Source organism: Amphibalanus amphitrite, unplaced genomic scaffold, assembly GCF_019059575.1.
Source record: "Amphibalanus amphitrite isolate SeventyFive unplaced genomic scaffold, NRLGWU_Aamphi_draft 000722F_arrow, whole genome shotgun sequence".
NCBI classification, from domain to species: Eukaryota; Metazoa; Arthropoda; class Thecostraca; order Balanomorpha; family Balanidae; genus Amphibalanus; species Amphibalanus amphitrite.
The window spans coordinates 105,346-125,982 of NW_024882216.1; the positions used below are offsets into that span (position 1 = coordinate 105,346).

At 48.3% G+C, this 20,637-nt stretch overlaps 1 protein-coding gene across 2 annotated transcripts in view; it reads right to left on the reverse strand.

Annotated features, from left to right (window-relative positions):
- Nucleotides 1-20,637, reverse strand: part of LOC122365212 (pleckstrin homology domain-containing family H member 1-like) — a 184,910-nt gene that overhangs the window by 21,304 nt on the left and 142,969 nt on the right. Inside the window, exons 13-20 of one of the 2 annotated variants that reach the window (XM_043336214.1) lie at nucleotides 18,663-18,824; nucleotides 18,084-18,254; nucleotides 16,698-16,913; nucleotides 14,990-15,199; nucleotides 12,918-13,156; nucleotides 12,367-12,544; nucleotides 12,020-12,175; nucleotides 11,118-11,357 (exon numbers count right to left, since the gene is read on the reverse strand). In XM_043336214.1, the coding sequence (XP_043192149.1) occupies nucleotides 11,118-11,357; nucleotides 12,020-12,175; nucleotides 12,367-12,544; nucleotides 12,918-13,156; nucleotides 14,990-15,199; nucleotides 16,698-16,913; nucleotides 18,084-18,254; nucleotides 18,663-18,824 (1,572 nt within the window). The remainder of the gene's footprint in view (nucleotides 1-11,117; nucleotides 11,358-12,019; nucleotides 12,176-12,366; nucleotides 12,545-12,917; nucleotides 13,157-14,989; nucleotides 15,200-16,697; nucleotides 16,914-18,083; nucleotides 18,255-18,662; nucleotides 18,825-20,637) is intronic. The other variant, XM_043336215.1, reaches the window with a different exon arrangement.

Genomic DNA, 20,637 nt, shown 5'->3' on the forward strand with positions numbered 1-20,637 from the left:
ATCGGAGCCAATCGGGCGGAACAGTTCTACCATTGATCGACGGGTAGGAATGAGTGATCGCCGGGGAAAACGCGTCCATCACTCCTTCGCCGAATGTATAATGAATAATCATCCAGCGGCGTGCGGAAAATGAGCGGCCGATTGGAGCAAGGCCCGCCCAAGGGCAGCTTTACCGAACAAACAGCCGGGGGTTCCAGATAAACATTGATTTACCTCGCAGCTGATTAACATAGACCGACGTTTTTGGGGAGGAGAGTTCCTCGACGACTGAATAATGGCCACCAACACGACTACAATGGCTCATTATCATCAGCATAAAGACATTCGCATCACTCACTTTCAAAATAAGAATATCTTTGTCAATTAAGGAAGAGGAACAGACATCACAATAGCTATCTTTGTATCTTTTCTTATCAGCCACACAAAACAAAATTAAGCATAAAAATTGGAAAAAATATCCCTCAAGACAATCATCGCTTCCAGCTGCGAAAAGTTCTTCTCCGTATCCAGCGCTGTGTTTACTGTCTATAATAGCGTCGTTAGTTCGTCATAGCTCCCTTCACATACTCACGCGACACGCAGTCACGTTTCCGGACACGCACGAAAAAAACGTGAAGCCCCGCGGTGGCCACAATCGGCTTTGGCCACCACAGGGGGCGAGCGAAGCCCGTCTGGGTGCGGGAACAGGCTGCCTAAGCCGACGGGGCCTCAGGGGCGGTCCGCGGGCGGTGTTTTGAAGCCCCACCACCGCAAGCTGACGTCACTGCGACTCCAGACAAAAAAAAAGAAAAGAAAAAGAAGAAAACACCAACAAGCTGCGTCTGTAGATTAGATTAATCACAAATTAGTCACCATCTTCCGTAATTAAGACCAGCGTATTCATCGCCCTCACAATGCATAATGGAACAGGGAGAATCCCCTGACCTTCCTTGAAGCGCATATTTTGACAGATGCCAAAACTATCAACCTTAATCACCTGCTCTATCAGTCAGCGGCAGTGGAACTGTTTTCCCATGTATTGTTCTGATAACACAAACACAAAAAAACGATGTCAATCGCCTCAGACACCAGTCGCTTACGGAAATATGAATTATCACTCAGGCACACGTACAATTCTTTTGACAGTGTTCAGAAGAAAGAGCGATTGTTGTTTGATTGAATGCCCAGAGAGGAAGGTGAATGGGAAGAGGAAGAGAATGAACAGCAAATTTCCTCGGCCAATCAGGTGAACCATGTCCTATGAATGGCTTCGTATAGCGCTCATGAACAATGTGTCATTGTAGCACAAACCCGCGTGTGAAACGGACGACTCGGGAGGGGGGGGGGGGGGGGCAAATCACGTGACTCATAGAGCCGACTGCCTCATTAAGTGACCTCATGGTCCTCTGTTAATCCCCATCTTGACCTGACCTTGACCTGACCCTGACCTGACCCATAATTGATAATGCGAATGAGGTAAAGATGAGCTTAACTCATCACCAACCACCCAATCCTGACATGAAGTCATGATTACCCTCATTTCATATGTAACGCAATGGGTGCAGTACCGATACATCATACAACCATCCCGCCCCGCCCCGGAACGCACAGTCTAACCGCCCCACTGACTAGCCCGGTTATAGGTGGGTCAGGTTCACGCTTCAGTCCCTGTCACAGTCGCGTCCCCGGAACCAGCGAGCGTGTGAAACCGGACGAGAGCGATCAGTGGCAGCCGACCACTGTGTCAGCCTAATTGACGCAGATCACTGAGCCGGTTCCCATGAATCGGCTAAGGTCGCTAGCGTCAGGGACGGGTTAGCGTTTAGCGCTGTTTTTGTCATTAACAGCCATAAAACAATTATAATACAAGGCAATGATATCAGCACAGAATGCCCGTTTTCTGAGAACCGAACGCATTACTAATTGCCATTACAGGAAGATGACACGGACAACCGTAGAAGTGCTGCTAGTTGCATGTACAATGTACAATGTACATGCATGTATCATCAGTCCTTTTTTACCAGTAGGGTCATAGAAGCTTGGAACGGTTTACCTCCTAGAGTTATCAATAGTTCCTCCTTAAGTAATTTTAAAAATGAGTTAGACTTGTATTATAAACAGCGTGGGCTAGTGTTCGATGAAATGGTGTAATAGGGTTGGGACCTATCTGCATGCTCTGTATGTTTTGGTAAAATAAAAAAGTTCAGAATTTTTAATGATTTAATTTAAAATCACTTTGTTAAAAAAATGCCTAGTTAGTTCAGAAATTAATTATTTGTGGCTGAAAACGACTTGCTTCTGATTGGTCGGGCTAATCATGACGTCACATGTAGGTATATAAGTGTCTGTATATTTGGCGCAGTTGAGACATACATTTTCTATGTATTTTCCTATGGTAATTCGGAGTGATTGGTCGTGTTTTCAGTGTCTCTTTATTTTGCGCTGGTATTGCGTGGCTTAGAAGTTTTATCAAGAATGGCATATACTAAAATGTTCCTTTAATAATGGAGCTTCAATATCTGTGAGTTTTATTGGCAAGCGAAAACTGATTTCGCTGTTATTTTATCTGGAAATTACTCATTTTTTTTAGGTCAATATTCAAAATATTTTACGGGAACAAGTTGGCACTTTTCTTGATTTTTGCACTCAAATCGCGTGCGATTCAACTGTATTGGAACTTGCAAAGAAGCTTGGTGATTAATTAACTGTGTTGTTATGGCACTGTTTGCAAAGCATGGATAATGAAACTCTGCTACATAGCAATGCCTCAAGTAATACGCAGGAGGGACAGAATTCAGAGTCCGATCGAGAAGAATCGGTGCAAATGCTACGAAGACCAGGCAGCTCTGATACAATAGCTAGTCGTCTCACTACTCTCACTCCATTAGACCAGCTGATTCCTGACAGCACCGACTCGGATGCAAAGATGGAGCTCATCTTCCAAGCCAGAAACCAGTTCTTTGATGGAAGATGTGATGCTGCCTCTGTCTCTGCTTTGTTGGCCACTTTGGACGGGGCGGAGCTCCGCTCCTTGCGTGAGCGGTTATTCGCCTGTCATCCAGAAATAGTTCCTTCGTTTGCTGGCCGTTCCCTGATTAGGTGCAATACGGGGAGCTGTAATCAGGGAAGTAACTTTCCATATGAAAGGGGTGCAGGTGCACCCCCGTCCCCCATCCACTAGAAGTGCACCCCCATAGGCTAAGCGGCGCCCCACACGCCGCCCCACACGATTAGCTCTAGAGCAGATGGCGAGGGTGATTTCTCGGCTACATTCCATCTCGGCGTCGTGGTGCTTGTGGGCTTGGAAAGCGTCCAGTCGTATGTAGGGTAGTGTAGGGGTAGGGTTGAGTTCAATAAGGTCCTTACATTTGAAAGGTTTGAACAACCCGCAATCAGCACAACATACCACAAGTTAAATAAAAAACTACCAAACTCCGCCCAACTAATATTAATAAACATTACAGCCAAACTAATGGCCTAAATAAAAATATATCTCAAATCCTAACAGTTATCGCGGGTGATGGCGCCATGAGTTGCTATTATCCAAAACAGATGCAAATAAACATGTTTGTATGTCCTATGTATGTTTGTTTTAAAAACGTTGCAGCGGCGCTGGGAACTGCAGTCTTAGATCTGGGTATGTTTGGCATCTGCAACTCTTCATATACACATTAACCCTATTTCGGACGGGGAGACCTTTCAGGATTTTCTTGTACAATTGCCAAACGCCGCGAGACATTCAGCTCATATTTGGTGACTTTTCCTAAATGCTCATTGCGCAAATCTCAGCAAAAAAAAAAATGCCGGGTCAGGTCAGGTCAGGTAACCAGAGCGGGTTTGTTGACCCCACCTCAGAAAAGTTTGCAAACACGTCAGAGCTTGAGTTTTTCACGAAGTTATTTCCTCTCATCAAGTCTTCAAAACAGTACCTGCAGTATGTGTCGTTTGTATATCTCAGAATTTTTGATCTGTGACCTGAGGTTAGGTCAGAGTCGTGACCTTTACATTGCAAGCCTATGGAAAAGTATTGAAATGCGACCTGCACCTCGAGTAAACGAGTCAAAACCACCCAATTCTTTAAGAATTATGACAAATTATCTTATCTGTAATGATCCAGGTGCCATTTACTGACAGGGACACCGGAGAGGGTTATCTGAGCCGAGATCATGTGAGGTGATATCTACCATACATCAATGCTCACAATACTTACAATATTGACAATGCTTTTGCTTACAACACTTACAATACTTACGATGAGACCAGCAAGCACTCTGCCGTTACAGTTCTAACTTCTGTTTCGAAAAACGACGTTACACACATTCGCTGCCAGCATAACATGTATGTATTGTTTGACAGTAACAAAATACAATTGACATCTGAACCCCAAACGGACCGCCATCCACTCAAATTTTATAACCCTGACCGGTCAGGGGGCGAATGGAGGTCATTTCCTGGGCATTACACTCAGCCCTTGCACAAAATATCTCACCTCACAGTGATCATTACAACAATAGCACCGACTTGATAGTGGATTTCAAAGTACTTGCATCAGGGAGTGTCTAAAAAGCAGACGAGATTAGCAGACGAGCCCATGCTCAGTAACTACTGGACCGATTTTGATAATTCTTTCACCATTCAATAGCAGGGAACTTATATAGGTGCCGTTTTTCGTTTTTTGGCGATTGATTCACTCTGACTGGACCAATCGGACCAAAATGGTCCAGAACCATACACCCCCTTAAAAGCAGACGAGCCCATGCTCCGAAACTACTGAACCGATTTCGATGAAACCTTCACCATTAGACGCGCTGTGGTCTGAAATGGTGCCGTTTTTGATAATTTTTTGATTGGTCCACCCTAAGTGGTCCAAATCGGTCCAAAACCGCTAAAATCTGTTGCAGACGAGCCCATGCTCCGAAACTACTGGACCGATTTCGATGAAACCTTCACCATTAGATGCGCCGTGGTCTGAAATGGTGCCGTTTTTGATAATTTTTTGATTGGTCCACCCTAAGTGGTCCAAATCGGTCCAAAACCGCTAAAATCTGTTGCAGACGAGCCCATGCTCCGAAACTACTGGACCGATTTCAATGAAACCTTCACCATTAGACGCGCCGTGGTCTGAAACGGTGCCGTTTTTGATAATTTTTTGATTGGTCCACCCTAAGTGGTCCAAATCGGTCCAAAACCGCTAAGATCTGTTGCAGACGAGCCCATGCTCCGAAACTGCTGGACCGATTTCGATGAAACCTTCACCATTAGACGCGCCGTGGTCTGAAACGGTGCCGTTTTTGATAATTTTTTGATTGGTCCACCCTAAGTGGTCCAAATCGGTCCAAAACCCCTAAAATCTGTTGCAGACGAGCCCATGCTCCGAAACTACTGGACCGATTTCGATGAAACTTTCACCATTAGACGCGCCGTGGTCTGAAACGGTGCCGTTTTTGATAATTTTTTGATTGGTCCACCCTAAGTGGTCCAAATCGGTCCAAAACCGCTAAAATCTGTTGCAGACGAGCCCATGCTCCGAAACTACTGGACCGATTTCAATGAAACCTTCACCATTAGACGCGCCGTGGTCTGAAACGGTGCCATTTTTGATAATTTTTTGATTGGTCCACCCAAAGTGGTCCAAATCGGTCCAAAACCCCTAAAATCTGTTGCAGACGAGCCCATGCTCCGAAACTACTGGACCGATTTCGATGAAACCTTCACCATTAGACGCGCCGTGGTCTGAAACGGTGCCGTGTTAAATAATTTTTTGATTGGTCCACCCTAAGTGGTCCAAATCGGTCCAAAATGCCTAAAACCCGTTTGTACTTTGTCAGAGTCCGGATAGATTTCTGCAGCACAGAGGTGCCCCAAACCCATTGTCATGCATTTTGCTTTCCAAACTAGAGCAAAAATGCATGCTAATTGGGCCTGGGGCACCTCCGCGCTGCGGAAACCAGCTCATCGGTTGACTACATGAAAACGTATTTTTGGGCTGTACTTGAACCGATTTGGACCACTTAGGGTGGACCAATCAAAAAATTATCCAAAAGCGGCACCGTTACAGCCACAGTGCGTCGAATGGTGAAGGTTTCATCCAAATCGGTCCAGTAGTTTCGGAGCAGGGCTCGTCTGCAACAGTTTTTAGGGGTTTTGGACCGATTTGGACCACTTAGGGTGGACCAATCAAAAAATTATCAAAAACGGCATTTCAGACCACGGCGCGTCTAATGGTGAGGGTTTCATCGAAACCGGTCCAGTAGTTTCGTAGCATGGGCTCGTCTGCAACAGATTTTAGGGGTTTTGGACCGATTTGGACCACTTAGGGTGGACCAATCAAAACATTATCAAAAACGGCACCGTTTCAGACCACGGCGCGTCTAATAGTGAAGGTTTCATCGAAATCGGTCCAGTAGTTTCGGAGCATGGGCTCGTCTGCAACAGATTTTAGGGGTTTTGGACCGATTTGGACCACTTAGGGTGGACCAATCAAAAAATTATCAAAACCGGCACCGTTTCAGACCACGGCGCGTCTAATGGTGAAGGTTTCATCGAAATCGGTCCAGTAGTTTCGGAGCATGGGCTCGTCTGCAACAGATTTTAGCGGTTTTGGACCGATTTGGACCACTTAGGGTGGACCAATCAAAAAATTATCAAAAACGGCACCGTCTCAGACCACGGCGCGTCTAATGGTGAAGGTTTCATTGAAATCGGTCCAGTAGTTTCGGAGCATGGGCTCGTCTGCAACAGATTTTAGCGGTTTTGGACCGATTTGGACCACTTAGGGTGGACCAATCAAAAAAATATCAAAAACGGCACCGTTTCAGACCACGGGCACGGCGCATCTAATGGTGAAGGTTTCATCGAAATCGGTCCAGTAGTTTCGGAGCATGGGCTCGTCTGCAACAGATTTTAGCGGTTTTAGACCGATTTGGACCACTTAGGGTGGACCAATCAAAAAATTATCAAAAACGGCACCGTTTTAGACCACGGCGCGTCTAATGGTGAAGGTTTCATCGAAATCGGTCCAGTAGTTTCGGAGCATGGGCTCGTCTGCAACAGATTTTAGCGGTTTTGGACCGATTTGGACCACTTAGGGTGGACCAATCAAAAAATTATCAAAAACGGCACCGTTTCAGACCACGGCGCGTCTAATGGTGAAGGTTTCATTGAAATCGGTCCAGTAGTTTCGGAGCATGGGCTCGTCTGCAACAGATTTTAGGGGTTTTGGACCGATTTGGACCACTTAAGGTAGACCAATCAAAAGATTATCAAATACGGCACCGTTTCAGACCACGGCGCGTCTAATGGTGAAGGTTTCATCGAAATCGGTCCAGTAGTTTCGGAGCATGGGCTCGTCTGCTTTTAAGGGGGTGTATGGTTCTGGACCATTTTGGTCCGATTGGTCCAGTCAGAGTGAACCAATCGCCAAAAAACGAAAAACGGCACCTATGTAAGTTCCCTGCTATTGAATGGTGAAAGAATTATCAAAATCGGTCCAGTAGTTACTGAGCATGGGCTCGTCTGCTAATCTCGTCTGCTTTTTAGACACTCCCTTGCATCAGCTCTTCCTGCTATTGCAAACGATCATCTCCCCAGGGTAATGTTGTTCGGGACATGAACGAAGATCGTTTTCGGAGTTTCATAAGTGCTACTGCAACAGCCTGGCACAAAACAGGACTTGTACGCTCTTCTCTGCACTTTGCCCTTCAGTATATTACAAAATAATTGTTTAGAATCCATCTTACGCTTCTTTCACAGTCTCCCTTGCCACCGTAGGGCGTAGATAGATTGCTGTTGCTGGTAAGTTAAGGCACGGTAGATAGAAATTACCTCGGTTCTCAACGCCTTAAGTTATTTTCATAAAAAAGAACAAATAAATGATCAATAAGATGACAGGAATGTAAACATTTTAATCGTAAAGTAGTCCAAATATTGGAATGAGCTTTTGCTTTTCAGCATCCTCCGATTCATCATCTTTATCATTGGAAAATTCGAGGTACAGGGTGGGGCAGAAAGATTTACCTGTTTGTTTTCAGTCCATTACTTAAAAAGTTATGAACGGATTTTGATAAAATTTTGCATGCAGCTTCTCAACTGACTCATGTATCAACTTTAAGATCGTTTTTACATTTTGTAATAGTTGTTGGTGAGCTATGGCGAAGATGACCAAGTGAGCCCAAATTGCGGCGCTGAAGTAGGCTGGCCACAGCTCCCGAAGCGTTGCCAAACAGCTCGGTGTTGCCGTAAAAACTGTTTGCAGTGTAATTAAATGACTTAAAAATACAGTGTTAGTGTCGTCGAAGTACATGCCAGGCAGAACAAGGGATTTCCGCTTCAAAAAGCTGGTTAATATCGTGCACAAGAAGGTGTTTCAATTCCTAGGCGAAGCATGCGCAAACTGCCAAGGGAACTCGTTGTTTAGCCCAGAACCGCCAAGAGAATCATAAACGACGGCTTAGGCTTCATGTCATACAGGATGCAACGTCGACACCTAATTTCGGCGGTATCCAGGGAAAACCGGCTACACAGGATCCAAAAGACATTGGAGGAGATCAGGAGCGCCGGTAACAAGGCATTCTGCTGGTCCAATGACAACATGTTCATGGCTGAGCCCCAGAGACACTCCCAAAGCGTCAAAATTTTGGCAGATGGTCCATCCAGCATTGATCCTGCTATTCGCACCATTTTTTGTTGCTTGAAGCCTGCTGGTGTCATGGTTTGGGCTACCGTCGCATCCGACGGCTCAAAAGGAGCCTTGGTCTTCATCAAGGAGGCTGTCAAAGTGAATTCAGAGGTTCAAGTTCATCTGCTGGAGGAACATGCTTTGTCTTGGGTCACTCAGTCGTTCTGAGACGGATACGTCTTCGTCCAGGACGGTGCGCCGCCGCAAACGGCCAACATCGCTCAACCGTGGTGGAAGACCCACATGCCTGGGTTCTGGGACAAAGACATTCGGCCATCATCGAGTCCAGACCTGAACCCGATGGACTTCGCAATCTGGGCCATCTTAGAGAGGAGGGTGTGTGCAGCGCCACACAGCAGAATCGCCGCCCTGAAGCTGGTCCTCGAGATGGCACCGTCGAATCTTGGCGGGGACACAGTGCGGCGCTCGTGCCCCTCCGCAGAGGGACGTTTCGAAGCAGTGGTGAAGGACAAAGGTGACCATATTGAGTCATTATGCCGTCGCTGAGATGTGTACATGTTACTGCATATATGTGCCAGACATCAATTTGATATCTTTGCTCGGGGCCGAAATATTTAAGAAAATCAAGAGGTAAATCTTTCTGCCCCACCCTGTACATAAAATGTTTATCACGCGCTCATATTAAGTGGGAATATAGTACACGGCAGACACATCAATTTTTGACACTGAACATTTCATCCGTAAATGTTTTAGCATAATTTAAAGTTAAAAACAGCGCGAATGGCAGAGTGAAGCAAACAACATCTTTCACCCATTGATATAACATGTAATCTGTGGTGCGCCAGATGCGCCATTATTTGTCAACCGCAGAAGGTGACATGTGACGTAACAGCATCAAGAGCATCTTTTTTCAAGAACTTTTCAAAACAAGTTTCCTATCTTTCTTCCCCCATTTCTCTCAGCTTATTGATTTTATGAGGCAATGGTATGCACCATAAATTCTGTGAAAATAGTTTGATCATTTTCATGCATTCTTAAAAAATCGAGTTCCCAACCCCATTGTACCGTGTTTTACATACAGTGTTTGTTCATCTACCTGTAACCTCGTTGGGCCCAAGCGGCCTGCTGTTACATGGAATACATGTTATGTTATGTTATGTTATCAGCCTGAATATTACCAGCTACATGTGTCAGGTATACGCAGCGACACTGTAAAAAAATAGCCATCCACTTCCGCCACTAAAATTCAACCAATCGCCAAACCGTTTCCTGAAGGACGAACGTCGTTAAATCGTTGACAAGACGATGAGACAGCTCTTGCTGAGCCGTTGTTCAGAGGTTCAGAGAATAGGAAGGACCACCGAAGCGGCCCACCAGAGGGCAGGAGAGGGTCTCGCCGAGCACTTCGGCACTAAGGTAAACAGCCACCTACACTAGCTTAGAACCTCCCAGAGCTCGCTTTTCCCACTTCCCTGACACTCTTCAGAGGGGAGAACCTGGGGAATTCGACTTCCCACCACACCCAGTCCCATGGCAGTGTGCGGTTTCTACTAGTGGGCGGAGCCGCCAACTCCGCTGGAACCGGGGACCGGTCACCACTACCTACATCAGGGTTGGATAACCGAGGTTCACCGCAGTGTCAACCTTCGTACCTCATTACACGGGCTATAGAGCAATGGGATAGTCGTAAAACACGACATTGACCTGAATAAAGTGGACAATAGATGGAGTGAAATTATCTGTAAACCAATGCTTAATCACCGGGAAGTTTTATACAATGCGATTTGCCACATTAAGCTCTAAATCCACGCCATGACTGTGTCAAACTGTGATAAACGCCCGCAAAAGACCTGTACTTACTCCCATTCCCAGGCATGGTGACGTTAGCTTTTCCTGCCACACCCTACTAACTTCTACCACGGCCGGAGTCCGCAATCACATCCGCTATTCCCACCTCCCCTCTTGCTCCCTCATACCGCGTAACTGGACCAAGAAGACCGCTAACTTCCAGCCGCTGTTTCATGTTCTCTACACTCTACAGCCTAGTGGCACCCAGCTCCTCTCTCTTCTCCCCACGCTCTATCTGAGCCATAAGAGCGACCGACTTCCCTTGTCATTCTCGTACTCTACTCAAGCCGCGAGAGCGGTCAGCCCCCTTCTTCTCCACTCAAAGTCCCCTACCTCGCCATGTGGTCCGCAAGCTCCCTCCCTCCCTCTCTCTTCCCTCTCTATCGCTTTCCTCGTACCTGAGCCATGAGGGCTGCAAGCTCCCTCCCCTGGTCTCATACTCTACCTGAGCCAAGAGGACTGCCAGCTCCCTCCCTCCCCCACCCCTTCCTCGGCCCCTTACCTGAGCCATGAGAACTGCCAGCTCCCTTCCTCTCCCATCCCCTCCCCTTACCTGAGCCATGAGGGCGGCCAGCTCCCTCCCCCACCCCTCCCCTCCCCTTACCTGAGCCATGAGGGCTGCCAGCTCCCTCCCTAACCTCCATCCCCTTACCTGAGCCATGAGGGCGGCCAGCTCCAGCGCCAGCTCGGTGGTCAGCGGGAACAGACCGCTGGAGACCATCTGACTGGTCTGGTAGACGTGCAGCAGACGCTCCCGGTCCGTCTCCCCCTTCACCGACTGACGCCAGTACAGCCGAGACCGGTAGGACAGCTGGATCACGCGGGTGTTCTCGAACTTTCCGGAGCCCTTCTCGCGCAGAGCCGTCTCCCAGCGAGAGATGACGTCACAGAGCTGTCGGGGAGGGAATGGAGAGTCAGTAAACAGGCGGAGGTGCTTGTCTGTCCTGCAGATCGACAGGACAGCGGAAATGTAACAAATTGAGCGCTACTGCGGTGATTTGAAATGAAAGACATTTCTGAGCAAATGCGATATCACTCTCCTTGAGTGGCTGTCTGCTGGTCGCTATCACGAAAGCGCCTTCTCTAACTCTCACGAAACGGCGATCTGACCCTCCCTCTGCTCAAGCACGTAAACCCGATGTGCCTGTTTTGTGCTTCAGCTCCAGGAATACAAAAGCAAGTTATAAAACCGAAAAAAAAATACGACAGAGAGACCACTTGCGAAGCAAACTGTCCCCAATAGCCAACAGAGGACGAGGAGCAAGTCCACCTTCAGCGCTACTTCAGACCTAGATGGCACTTCATGCATACCACAGGGTGGCATATCATGGACACATTTTCTAGCTCAGCAATGCAAATACATAAACTGGGACTCAGCACTAAATTCCAGCGATTGAGTAGCAAAACGAGCATATTACTTATTGAATAATTATGTGACTCACTCTCCCAAGCTATCCGATCCCGCCCCGAAATCCCCCTCCCGTCTCCGCGGCCCCATCGCTCAGCACAAAGAAGATCTCAGTGAACCGAGTGCCCACTACCCTGCGTCCGCACCTTGGCATCTGTCTGCAGGAGATGTCGCTGCTCGGGCTGAAACGGATCGTCCGAGTAGAGCGCCATGCCCGACTGGGACACGTCCCGGCAGCCAATCTCCTGGTTCAGCGTCTGGACGAACTCGCCGATGGTAGTCGAGCCGTCGAAACCCACCACCTGGCGGCGAGTGAGGGAAGTAGGGGTTAGAGGGTGACGCTGAGGTCGAGCTCATTGGCGATTGATCGCGGTTCTGGGATGCAAACTCTATTCACGGTTGTTCTCAGAGCCTCCCACACCTCGACATCACATCACAGCTACCACCCTGCCCAAACGTTTCCCTGCCCTTCCCCGTTCACCGGGTCAGTCACCTGGTACGTATTGTTGAGGAAGTGCACCGGAATGGCGTGCGGCAGCGAGTGATGGTACGGGTTCTTCAGCAGGATGGACAGCACCTCCATGCGACTGGGACGCGCCTGCCGGCCGCCCTTCTCTAAGGAGCGCTCCAGTGCCCGCTGGCAGTAGGCGGCGTACTTGCCCGTCTCAGTCCTGCGGGAGGGATGGAAGGTCAGCACGGGTCAGCGGCACATGACCTGAGGTCAGGATTAGAACAGGTCAACGTATAATAAATGAACTGGCGCTTTCAGATAACGTGACACAACGCATGCACTAAAAGAGGAATATGGTCACGTGTGTCCAAAGTTGCATAAATGGGGATTTCGGTTAGCAAAAATACCTACTATAATAACACAAGGTCCCAACTACTCAGCATCATCCTGAGGATTCCAGGTCTGCCCGACTAGAGCATTCATAAATCATAAGGTTGTGTGTTTCGCGCGGCGGTCGATAAAAACAATCAGACTCAAACCTTAGACGAAACATAACCCCCGTCCTTTTCTCCCTCTCAAGCCTCCCCACTCACTTTGGATCGGCGTGCCGTTGCAGATGCAGTTTCAGATACCAGAGCAGTTTGTTGTTTTTGGGCACGAACAGGCTGACGGCCAGCGCCAGTAGCTGCCACGTCTGTACGAACACGTGCGGCGCAGGGTTGGACTTGCTGTCGGCAGCCGCCAGCATGGCGGCCTGGGTCTGGGCCGCCGACGGCTTGCCGCCCGACGAGTCGCACAGGAACAGAGACTGGGTGGCGCACAGCAGCAGGTTCTGTGTAAACGGGAGAGATAGAGTGAGTGATGACGAGGGAAAATGTCGAAACGGAACATTGGACGGAATCCCCGTACAATTATTTGTGGCCACAGCACAAGGCAAAGGAATAATCATCCGTAACAGGAAGCACGGACACGTGACGCCGGGCACTGCATATTACGGAGAAATGATCAAACCTAATACCTAACACACTTCTTAAATTGCCGAATACGGCAATTCTTTCAGAGCTACAGGCTAATTTTTGAAACATACAGCCGTGCACGGCTCCGTTTTACATCAAACCACACTCACACAAATGAATCACCCTTGTCACCTCTCTTGTCCCGGAACGAGTACAGCTCGTCTGAGAGCTGAGCACTGACCAGGAAGGGTGGTAACGGTTTCCAATGAACCAACCGAGTCCCCAGGCCCTGGCTCAGATGCCGATGGTAGCGGTCAATGACTGTCCAGTACCGTCAATAACAGTGGCTCTCCAATTTCCGTGCATTCTATGAATGTGACTTTATGAATTAGGCGCGACATCCAAGGCTGTCGAATAATGTGTGTGTTTAGCGCTTTGCACCATCCGCTGTGTTACAGAGCTCAATACCAGTACTTAACCGTGCTATCGGCACCAGTCGTTCTGAACATGTGGGCTACAATGTTACCGTGAACTGTGTGTTACCGTATTCGGTACTGTCCAGTCAGGACAAGACGGCGGTCTCCACCATACCGGGGCAGCAGCAGTGGTCTGTCGGTCTGATAGGTACAGCTGAGCGACCTCTATAATACTATATACAGCGCAGGCCGGCATCAGCACACAGCACATCTAGCACATATGGCGCACATCCGGAGCAGCACATACAGGGAAGCAGCGCAATCTACACAACTACCGACTGGTAAACATCGGCCCTGGAGCAAATCAAGATACACTGAGAAATGTGTCCGAGGCAAATTATACTATTACCCATAGCATTGACATAAAAGGCGACTGGACACTTTTCCAAAAAAGATATACGATACACGTATTGTATAGGCTCTAAAAACTTAAAAATACTATAACATGTCAATCTCATGTAAAATAAACGTAATGAAAATGTCTCCAGTCACCTTAACACAGAAAAGGGGCGCCAATCGTCGAGAAATGAGTGCAAAATTGCAGAGGGAATAAGCATACTGTAGCTGAGGAATAGAACCAAACATAACGTTCCATCAACTGCCAACTACATTCAACATCCAGCATTACATAGAAGCCCAAGGCGACAACAATGAGCGGAAATCTAGAAATGAGAGAACTGACTGTCGAGTATTCAACCAGTCTGTGCATCACAATACAATGGCAGAGCCTCGTAAATAATGGTATGGCCTTATGGCCGATGCACATGTAATTGTGCACCTGCTACGAAGTATAGAAATGAGGCAGGCGGCACAGCCAAATAACAAAGCAGCTGTGATGCAATGAAAATAAAATACATCTACCTGGGCCGTACTTCTATCGTCAGTCTAACCTCTCATGCACGATAACTGATAAAAGCGATAGAAGGCAGAACAATACAGATATTCAAACGATGAAAAGGCTGAATGAGAGTAGGTCGGCCCGGGTATTTCCGAATGAAAAGTTTATGACTATAGACGGCGTCTTTGGATAATGATATGAAAATGAAATAAATGAAAATTCAGGTAACATAATTTTGAAGTCAGCAAAAGTCGGGATGGACATGTAGGCGCTGACCATGACTTAGATCAACGCGTGCCGAAAACCAACAGTTTGGATGTCATTGTCGCCCCTCCCTCCCCCCGGGCCCAGTTCGACGATTGGCACCCCGGCTCTCCACCCTCCCCCACACTTACGCTCGAGTGTTTTATCTTGGTGACGGCGCGTCCTACCTGCACGCCCAGTCGCTGGTGGACGTGACGTGCCGTCTGCCGGGCCAGCACTGCCAGCAGCTCGTCCTGCAGCTCCGTGCGCTCGCAGCAGAGCTGCAGGGCGTTCTGCGCCAACGCCACGTGGTAGTCGATACCGGCAGAGTCGACCAGCACAGAGGCAAACAACTGCACGGACTGTGGAGACAAGGGGAGGGCGTTAGGTGTTAGTAGAGGCACTGACTGTCGAGAGCGAGATAATAGAAATGGAAGGTTATATAGCATAAATTCCGCCTGTCAGGACAGGCCGGGGGAGGTCGGTTATAGGAGAGACTCAGCTCATACTGTCGGAGAGATTGGAGCTGGACACAAATATAAGCAAAAAGGTGCAGCACTGTGGCAGCGACACTGGCGCGGCTATCAAATTCGCTGACAGTGGGCCAGAGCTGACGGGCACAGTTTCAGACTGTCGGCGGTTTTGACAACGGGGTGATGATGTATGTGAGCGTGGCTTTATAAACCAACCGGCTATTTTCGACGGAAAAAAGTAGCTTCCATAACAAACTACAAGAAATATCTCACACAAATGATGACCGTCAGACCAGCCTGTCAAAAATATCTGACAAAATTAATGAGAGCAATGTCCTAAATAGCATTTCGCGCTCCGCAGTTCTGTGCTCGAAGTTCTGTTGACGCCAGTAGCGTCTGGTCGCCACTAACTTAGCGGACAAAGTCGGCCTGGTCAGTCGGCTCCAAGTTGGCACCAACAAAGAAGCAAGTTAGACACAAATGGTGCCCTGCACACTACACTCTCACAACGCAGAGAGAACGTAAAAACAGCGCCGCCAAAACGTAAACAAGAAATTAGCGATAAAGGTTGGTAAAAAAAGACCAAGACACTATGTGGTCGAAATGCTGAGCTCTGCGAAAAAAGGCGTGTTAAGCGGCATTATTGGCTGAAAACCGAGCAAGTTTTTACGAAATCCTACAAAAAGAGTCACCAAAATGTTGCACATAACGACTATAGTTCGTTTTATTTCAAAAGGACGCTGGCTCCAAGTATGTTTTTCGAACAAGCACGTGTTTTAGCTAGCAAAACGGGCAAAAACTGAACCTGAGAAACTCGAACGTCGCCTTATTTTAACATGTGAATTATTCCCGATAAATTCCATGCCTGCGTTTTGGAACTAGACATGAGAACAGTGGTGACGTCATGCTGTGGAACTTGCATTGCAATGCAACGCATAACTATCATGGAAAGAATCGATTACTCGATTCGGGCCTCGGTAAGAGCAAAAAACGAAGTTTTCCCAAAATTCGTTGGCAATGAATGCTTTCGTACGGACATTGGGTGCCAGCTGCCACCAGTGACGTCATCGTAGTATGCTCATTTTTGAAGTCAAAATTTCCATGTATTTACCGAGCACAATTTGAAATCGATCATTTTTTCGGCAAGAAATTCTTAGCCAGACGCTGAAGTTGCCAAAACTCACGTGAGAGTTTCGATAATGCACTTTGAGCCAGCGTCCTTTTGAAAAAAAAAAACGAACTATAGCATTTAATAAACTGAAGTGAGCTACATACAACGACGGGCGTCTAAGTAACTCCATTAACAGTAAGATTGGGCCAAAGCTCTGCGAAGTCCTTCATGTGCTACATTGAGTTAAGCCGCCCCACCCTTCCAACCAACTCCTACCTTGAACAGTTTGGCGGCCTCGGCGTGCAGCGCCTCCGGCATGGTGGTATGCGGCTGCTGGGGCGGCTCCTTCGCGTGCAGAAGCAGCGGGTGTCGCCACAGCACACACTCCGAGTCTCCGTCCAGCTCCATGAGCCGCTGAACCATCTGCTCGAACTGGGTACCGGCCGCGCCTCCGCCGCCCGAGACCACGGTCAGGTGGTACAGCCACTGGTCCTGTAACCGGGGGACGGGGGTTAGGGTGGTAGGTACTACTACCCTCCGCCGCCTGATACCACAGTGAGGTGGTACAGCCACTGGTCCTGTAATAGAGGGACAGGGGGTTAGGGTGGTAGGTACTACTACCCCCCGCCGCCTGATACCACAGTGAGGTGGTACAGCCACTGGTCCTGTAATAAAGGGACGGGGGTTAGGGTGGTGGGTACTACTACCCTCCGCCGCCGGATACTACAGTGAGGTGGTACAGCCACTGGTCCTGTAACAGAGGGACGGGGGTTAGGGTGGTAGGTACTTCTACCCTCCGCCGCCCGATACCACGGTCAGGTGGTACAGCCACTGGTCCTGTAATAAAAAAACGGTGAGAAAACGGGGGTAGATGGGGACGAAAGACAGACACTAGTCCTACTGCGGGAGGGACAGAGAAGTCACTGATAGTGGCGGGGAACAGCTGCTAGTCAAGTAGCGAGGGCATGAGAGAGGTAAGGTACACTCAGACAGTTTAACTTGACAGTAAACACAAAGCAGAAGATGTTGCAAGACCGCTGATTCTAAGGTGTCTAAGGACCCTGGAATAACTCTGAGACACGTCTTCAGACATGGCCCGAGACACCTTAGCCCACACAGCAGGGAAAGACCGACACCGCGGCGGGAGAGCCATCCCTCTCCGAGGGAGACTATTACGGGTCAGTGGGAGGGAGGGAGTGTCGTCACGGTCCGCCGGACGGGGTTACGGAGAGATGAGATGATGTAACCACACTGATAGAGACATACTGTAGGAGCACAGCAGCGGGTACAGAAAACTGTTTAGCTGTTCAGCTACAGTAGTTTTACATCTCGAAAAGTAACATAGAGAACAGTAACTTCACAGGTCGACTGGTCACGGCCACGATTGAGCACAGCGAGGCTGCTTGTTCCCTTCACCACTTGGCACAGGTACAAACGAAAACATACTAAGGAAAATACATACTTAGGAGGGAAATCATATAGGACAAGGCGCACTTCAACCACCAGCCTTGTTTCCTGCTTTAGTTGTCTGCTGAAACTAGTGCTAAAATACAACACATTTACTCAGCTACCCACACCAGATCAAATACAAAGCCATCGTTCATCAGTCCTCACGAATTCCACGTTCCACGATAACCCCTCACTCCCCCGTCGGTGGCTTACTTTGTCTCCCTTGTTGGCCATGATGAAGTAGGTGGGACTCTGGTGGCTGGGGAACACGCCCACAGTCAGGTCGGCAGTCTGCGGCGGCGTGTCAGAGTCTTCGTCCGAGTCAGTGATGTGAGACACCTCCTCCACGCGACAGTCGCGCATGTTGATCTGGCCGGACGCCACCTGAGGGGCGGCAGAGGTTAGACGTTAAGACAGAGCTTATACAGCTGTACCATAAAGCTCACGCAGTGTCAGGACGGGTTATAGTGATCAATACTCAAACGGTTACCCACACGCTGGTGGATATAGGGGGGGGGGGGGGGATATGGGTGAGATAATACTCATCCATGGGGAGGGCACTTTAATGATTGGCAACGCCTAGTCAAGTTCCACATTCCGCAAATACAAAGCTCTACCTCTACAGCCTGCCGCACACTTTCAATGCAATAAGAGGAGAAAACTCTAACAGACTATAAAAGGCAATGAAGGGAAAAAGTCACGCTTATGATACTAGTTATTATCTGGTCTCACATAATCGCGCACAACATCCAAATAACCTATTCCAGCGCGCGCATTACGATCGACTCTCACCGTGTCGTTGGGTGTCTTGAAGTAAAGCAGCATCTTTCCCACGAGGACGCACCAGCAGCGCTTAGAGTGGCCGTTTTTCACCTTGGTCAGCCAGCCCTGGATTGTAGAGCTGCAGTCTTCCCGGCTCAGCAGTAGATGGGCGGCGTTTCGGCGCAGAACGTTCTGGAGACACGAGTACGGCGGGAGGTCAGGTCAGGTCAGGTCACGGAGCGTATATACGTGTAAAGCATGCTGGGCATGACATAAGGTGGGATATCGCTTACTAGCCCATGAGGGAATCATCTTGCATACCAATGCCTAACAGTGATAACCGAATATCTATTATGTCGGTATCCATAAAAGATATTCGGTTATCCCTGATTGGCATCGATTATCGCCCTAATGAAACCCATCCGGAAAACACCTGAATTCTAATGCGATTCGAGCCAAACACCATCTCCGTTTGTTATCGATTGTCATCGATTGGTATACCTTGCACAGCCATTATTGGAATTCGGCAACAGTGTTTAGTTTCGACTCGCGGCAAATAGCACTTGACGGAAACCAATACAAGTGACATTTCCCAGGCCCATTCTCTTCGGGACAAACATGTCGACTTCAGTTTTGTGACGAATGCTACCCAGCCCGCAAAAAATAGCGTGTTCAAATAAATGTTCCTTTCCATGTTCCTTCCGGCGACACACTGAGAAATTTAAAATGTGCAGCTGCTTGGTAATCAATTATGCTGTAAAATATACCTAACTACGCTAGTCAACTCTTCTAATTGCATCATTTTTATAGGGTTTTCATTTGCAAACCGATAACCGAAGGCTGAGAGCATAAATCTAAGACAGTTTTCATTTCTGCTGGTTTCCAAGTTACAACATAACCATTTCACGATGTCCATACATCTCATTCGTACCGAAAAACTCGGTGACACATATCAAACATAGCCTAACATAGCAACAGATAATGTCAGGAGATCTTGAAACATTCCCACCGATTACGAAATGCCAGCATCCGTTTGACTCACAAGCACGGGACATGACCATCTGTGGAAAACTACTTGACAAGCGCAGCAACATAATTCACAGAATGAATGTGGGTTAGCAGTCACTTTCCCAGCAGAGGCCTCCTTGGCCCTCTCGAAACATCAGGAAATGTACGAAACTGACGGCACATCAGCTGCCGCTAACCAGTGAAGACCTTACGCAGACATCAATCACGTTATATCAGCTACTGGTAATTTGCTGACATGCCGATATCAGCTGATGTGATCGTCCTACGTCACATACCAGCTGTATTGGATGCCTGTCGGCGTAACGACACGACGGGACCACGCCGATCGATCCTCTCAATACGCCGGAGAGGGGGAGAGGGCGAGGGCGAGGAGAGGGGGAAGGACAAGGGAGGGTGAGGACGGCAGGGGAGGGGAAGCGATGGGAGGGGATGGGTGGGAACGCGAGGAGAGGCGATGGGAGAAGAGGGGAGTGAGAGCGGGAGTGAGGGATCTTCTCCTAATCTTCTAGCAAAAAACAAAAACTGATGTCATGTCATCGGTAACCGAAGCCGAGACGTTCTCACTAAACATCTTACATCGATCTGATGAGGCTGAGAACGAGAATAGCCATTCAGCGAAAGGACTCAAATGCGGAGAATAGCGCCATTCAGCGAGAAGATGTCACAGGAAGCCCGTCAATAGACTAATGAGCCAAATATAAATGAAAAGATGACTAATTAGCACACCCGACAAAAGTCAGAGACGCCATCGCCACCGGACGTGGACTCCGATATGGTGCCAGGTGAAACTTTGAGTGGGCGGGGCCCAGTAAAGAATGGGAACAAAAAAGGCGCCAGAGATTTGCAACTGAATTGCCAACGGTACATAATGAGACCAACGAAGTGACGTAAAAGATGCTTGTCTAAAAATACGAGCACCACTCACAGCAGTTTCAAAGTTTCTTTGTCAACGTTTCTTTGACAGACTTCTGCAAGT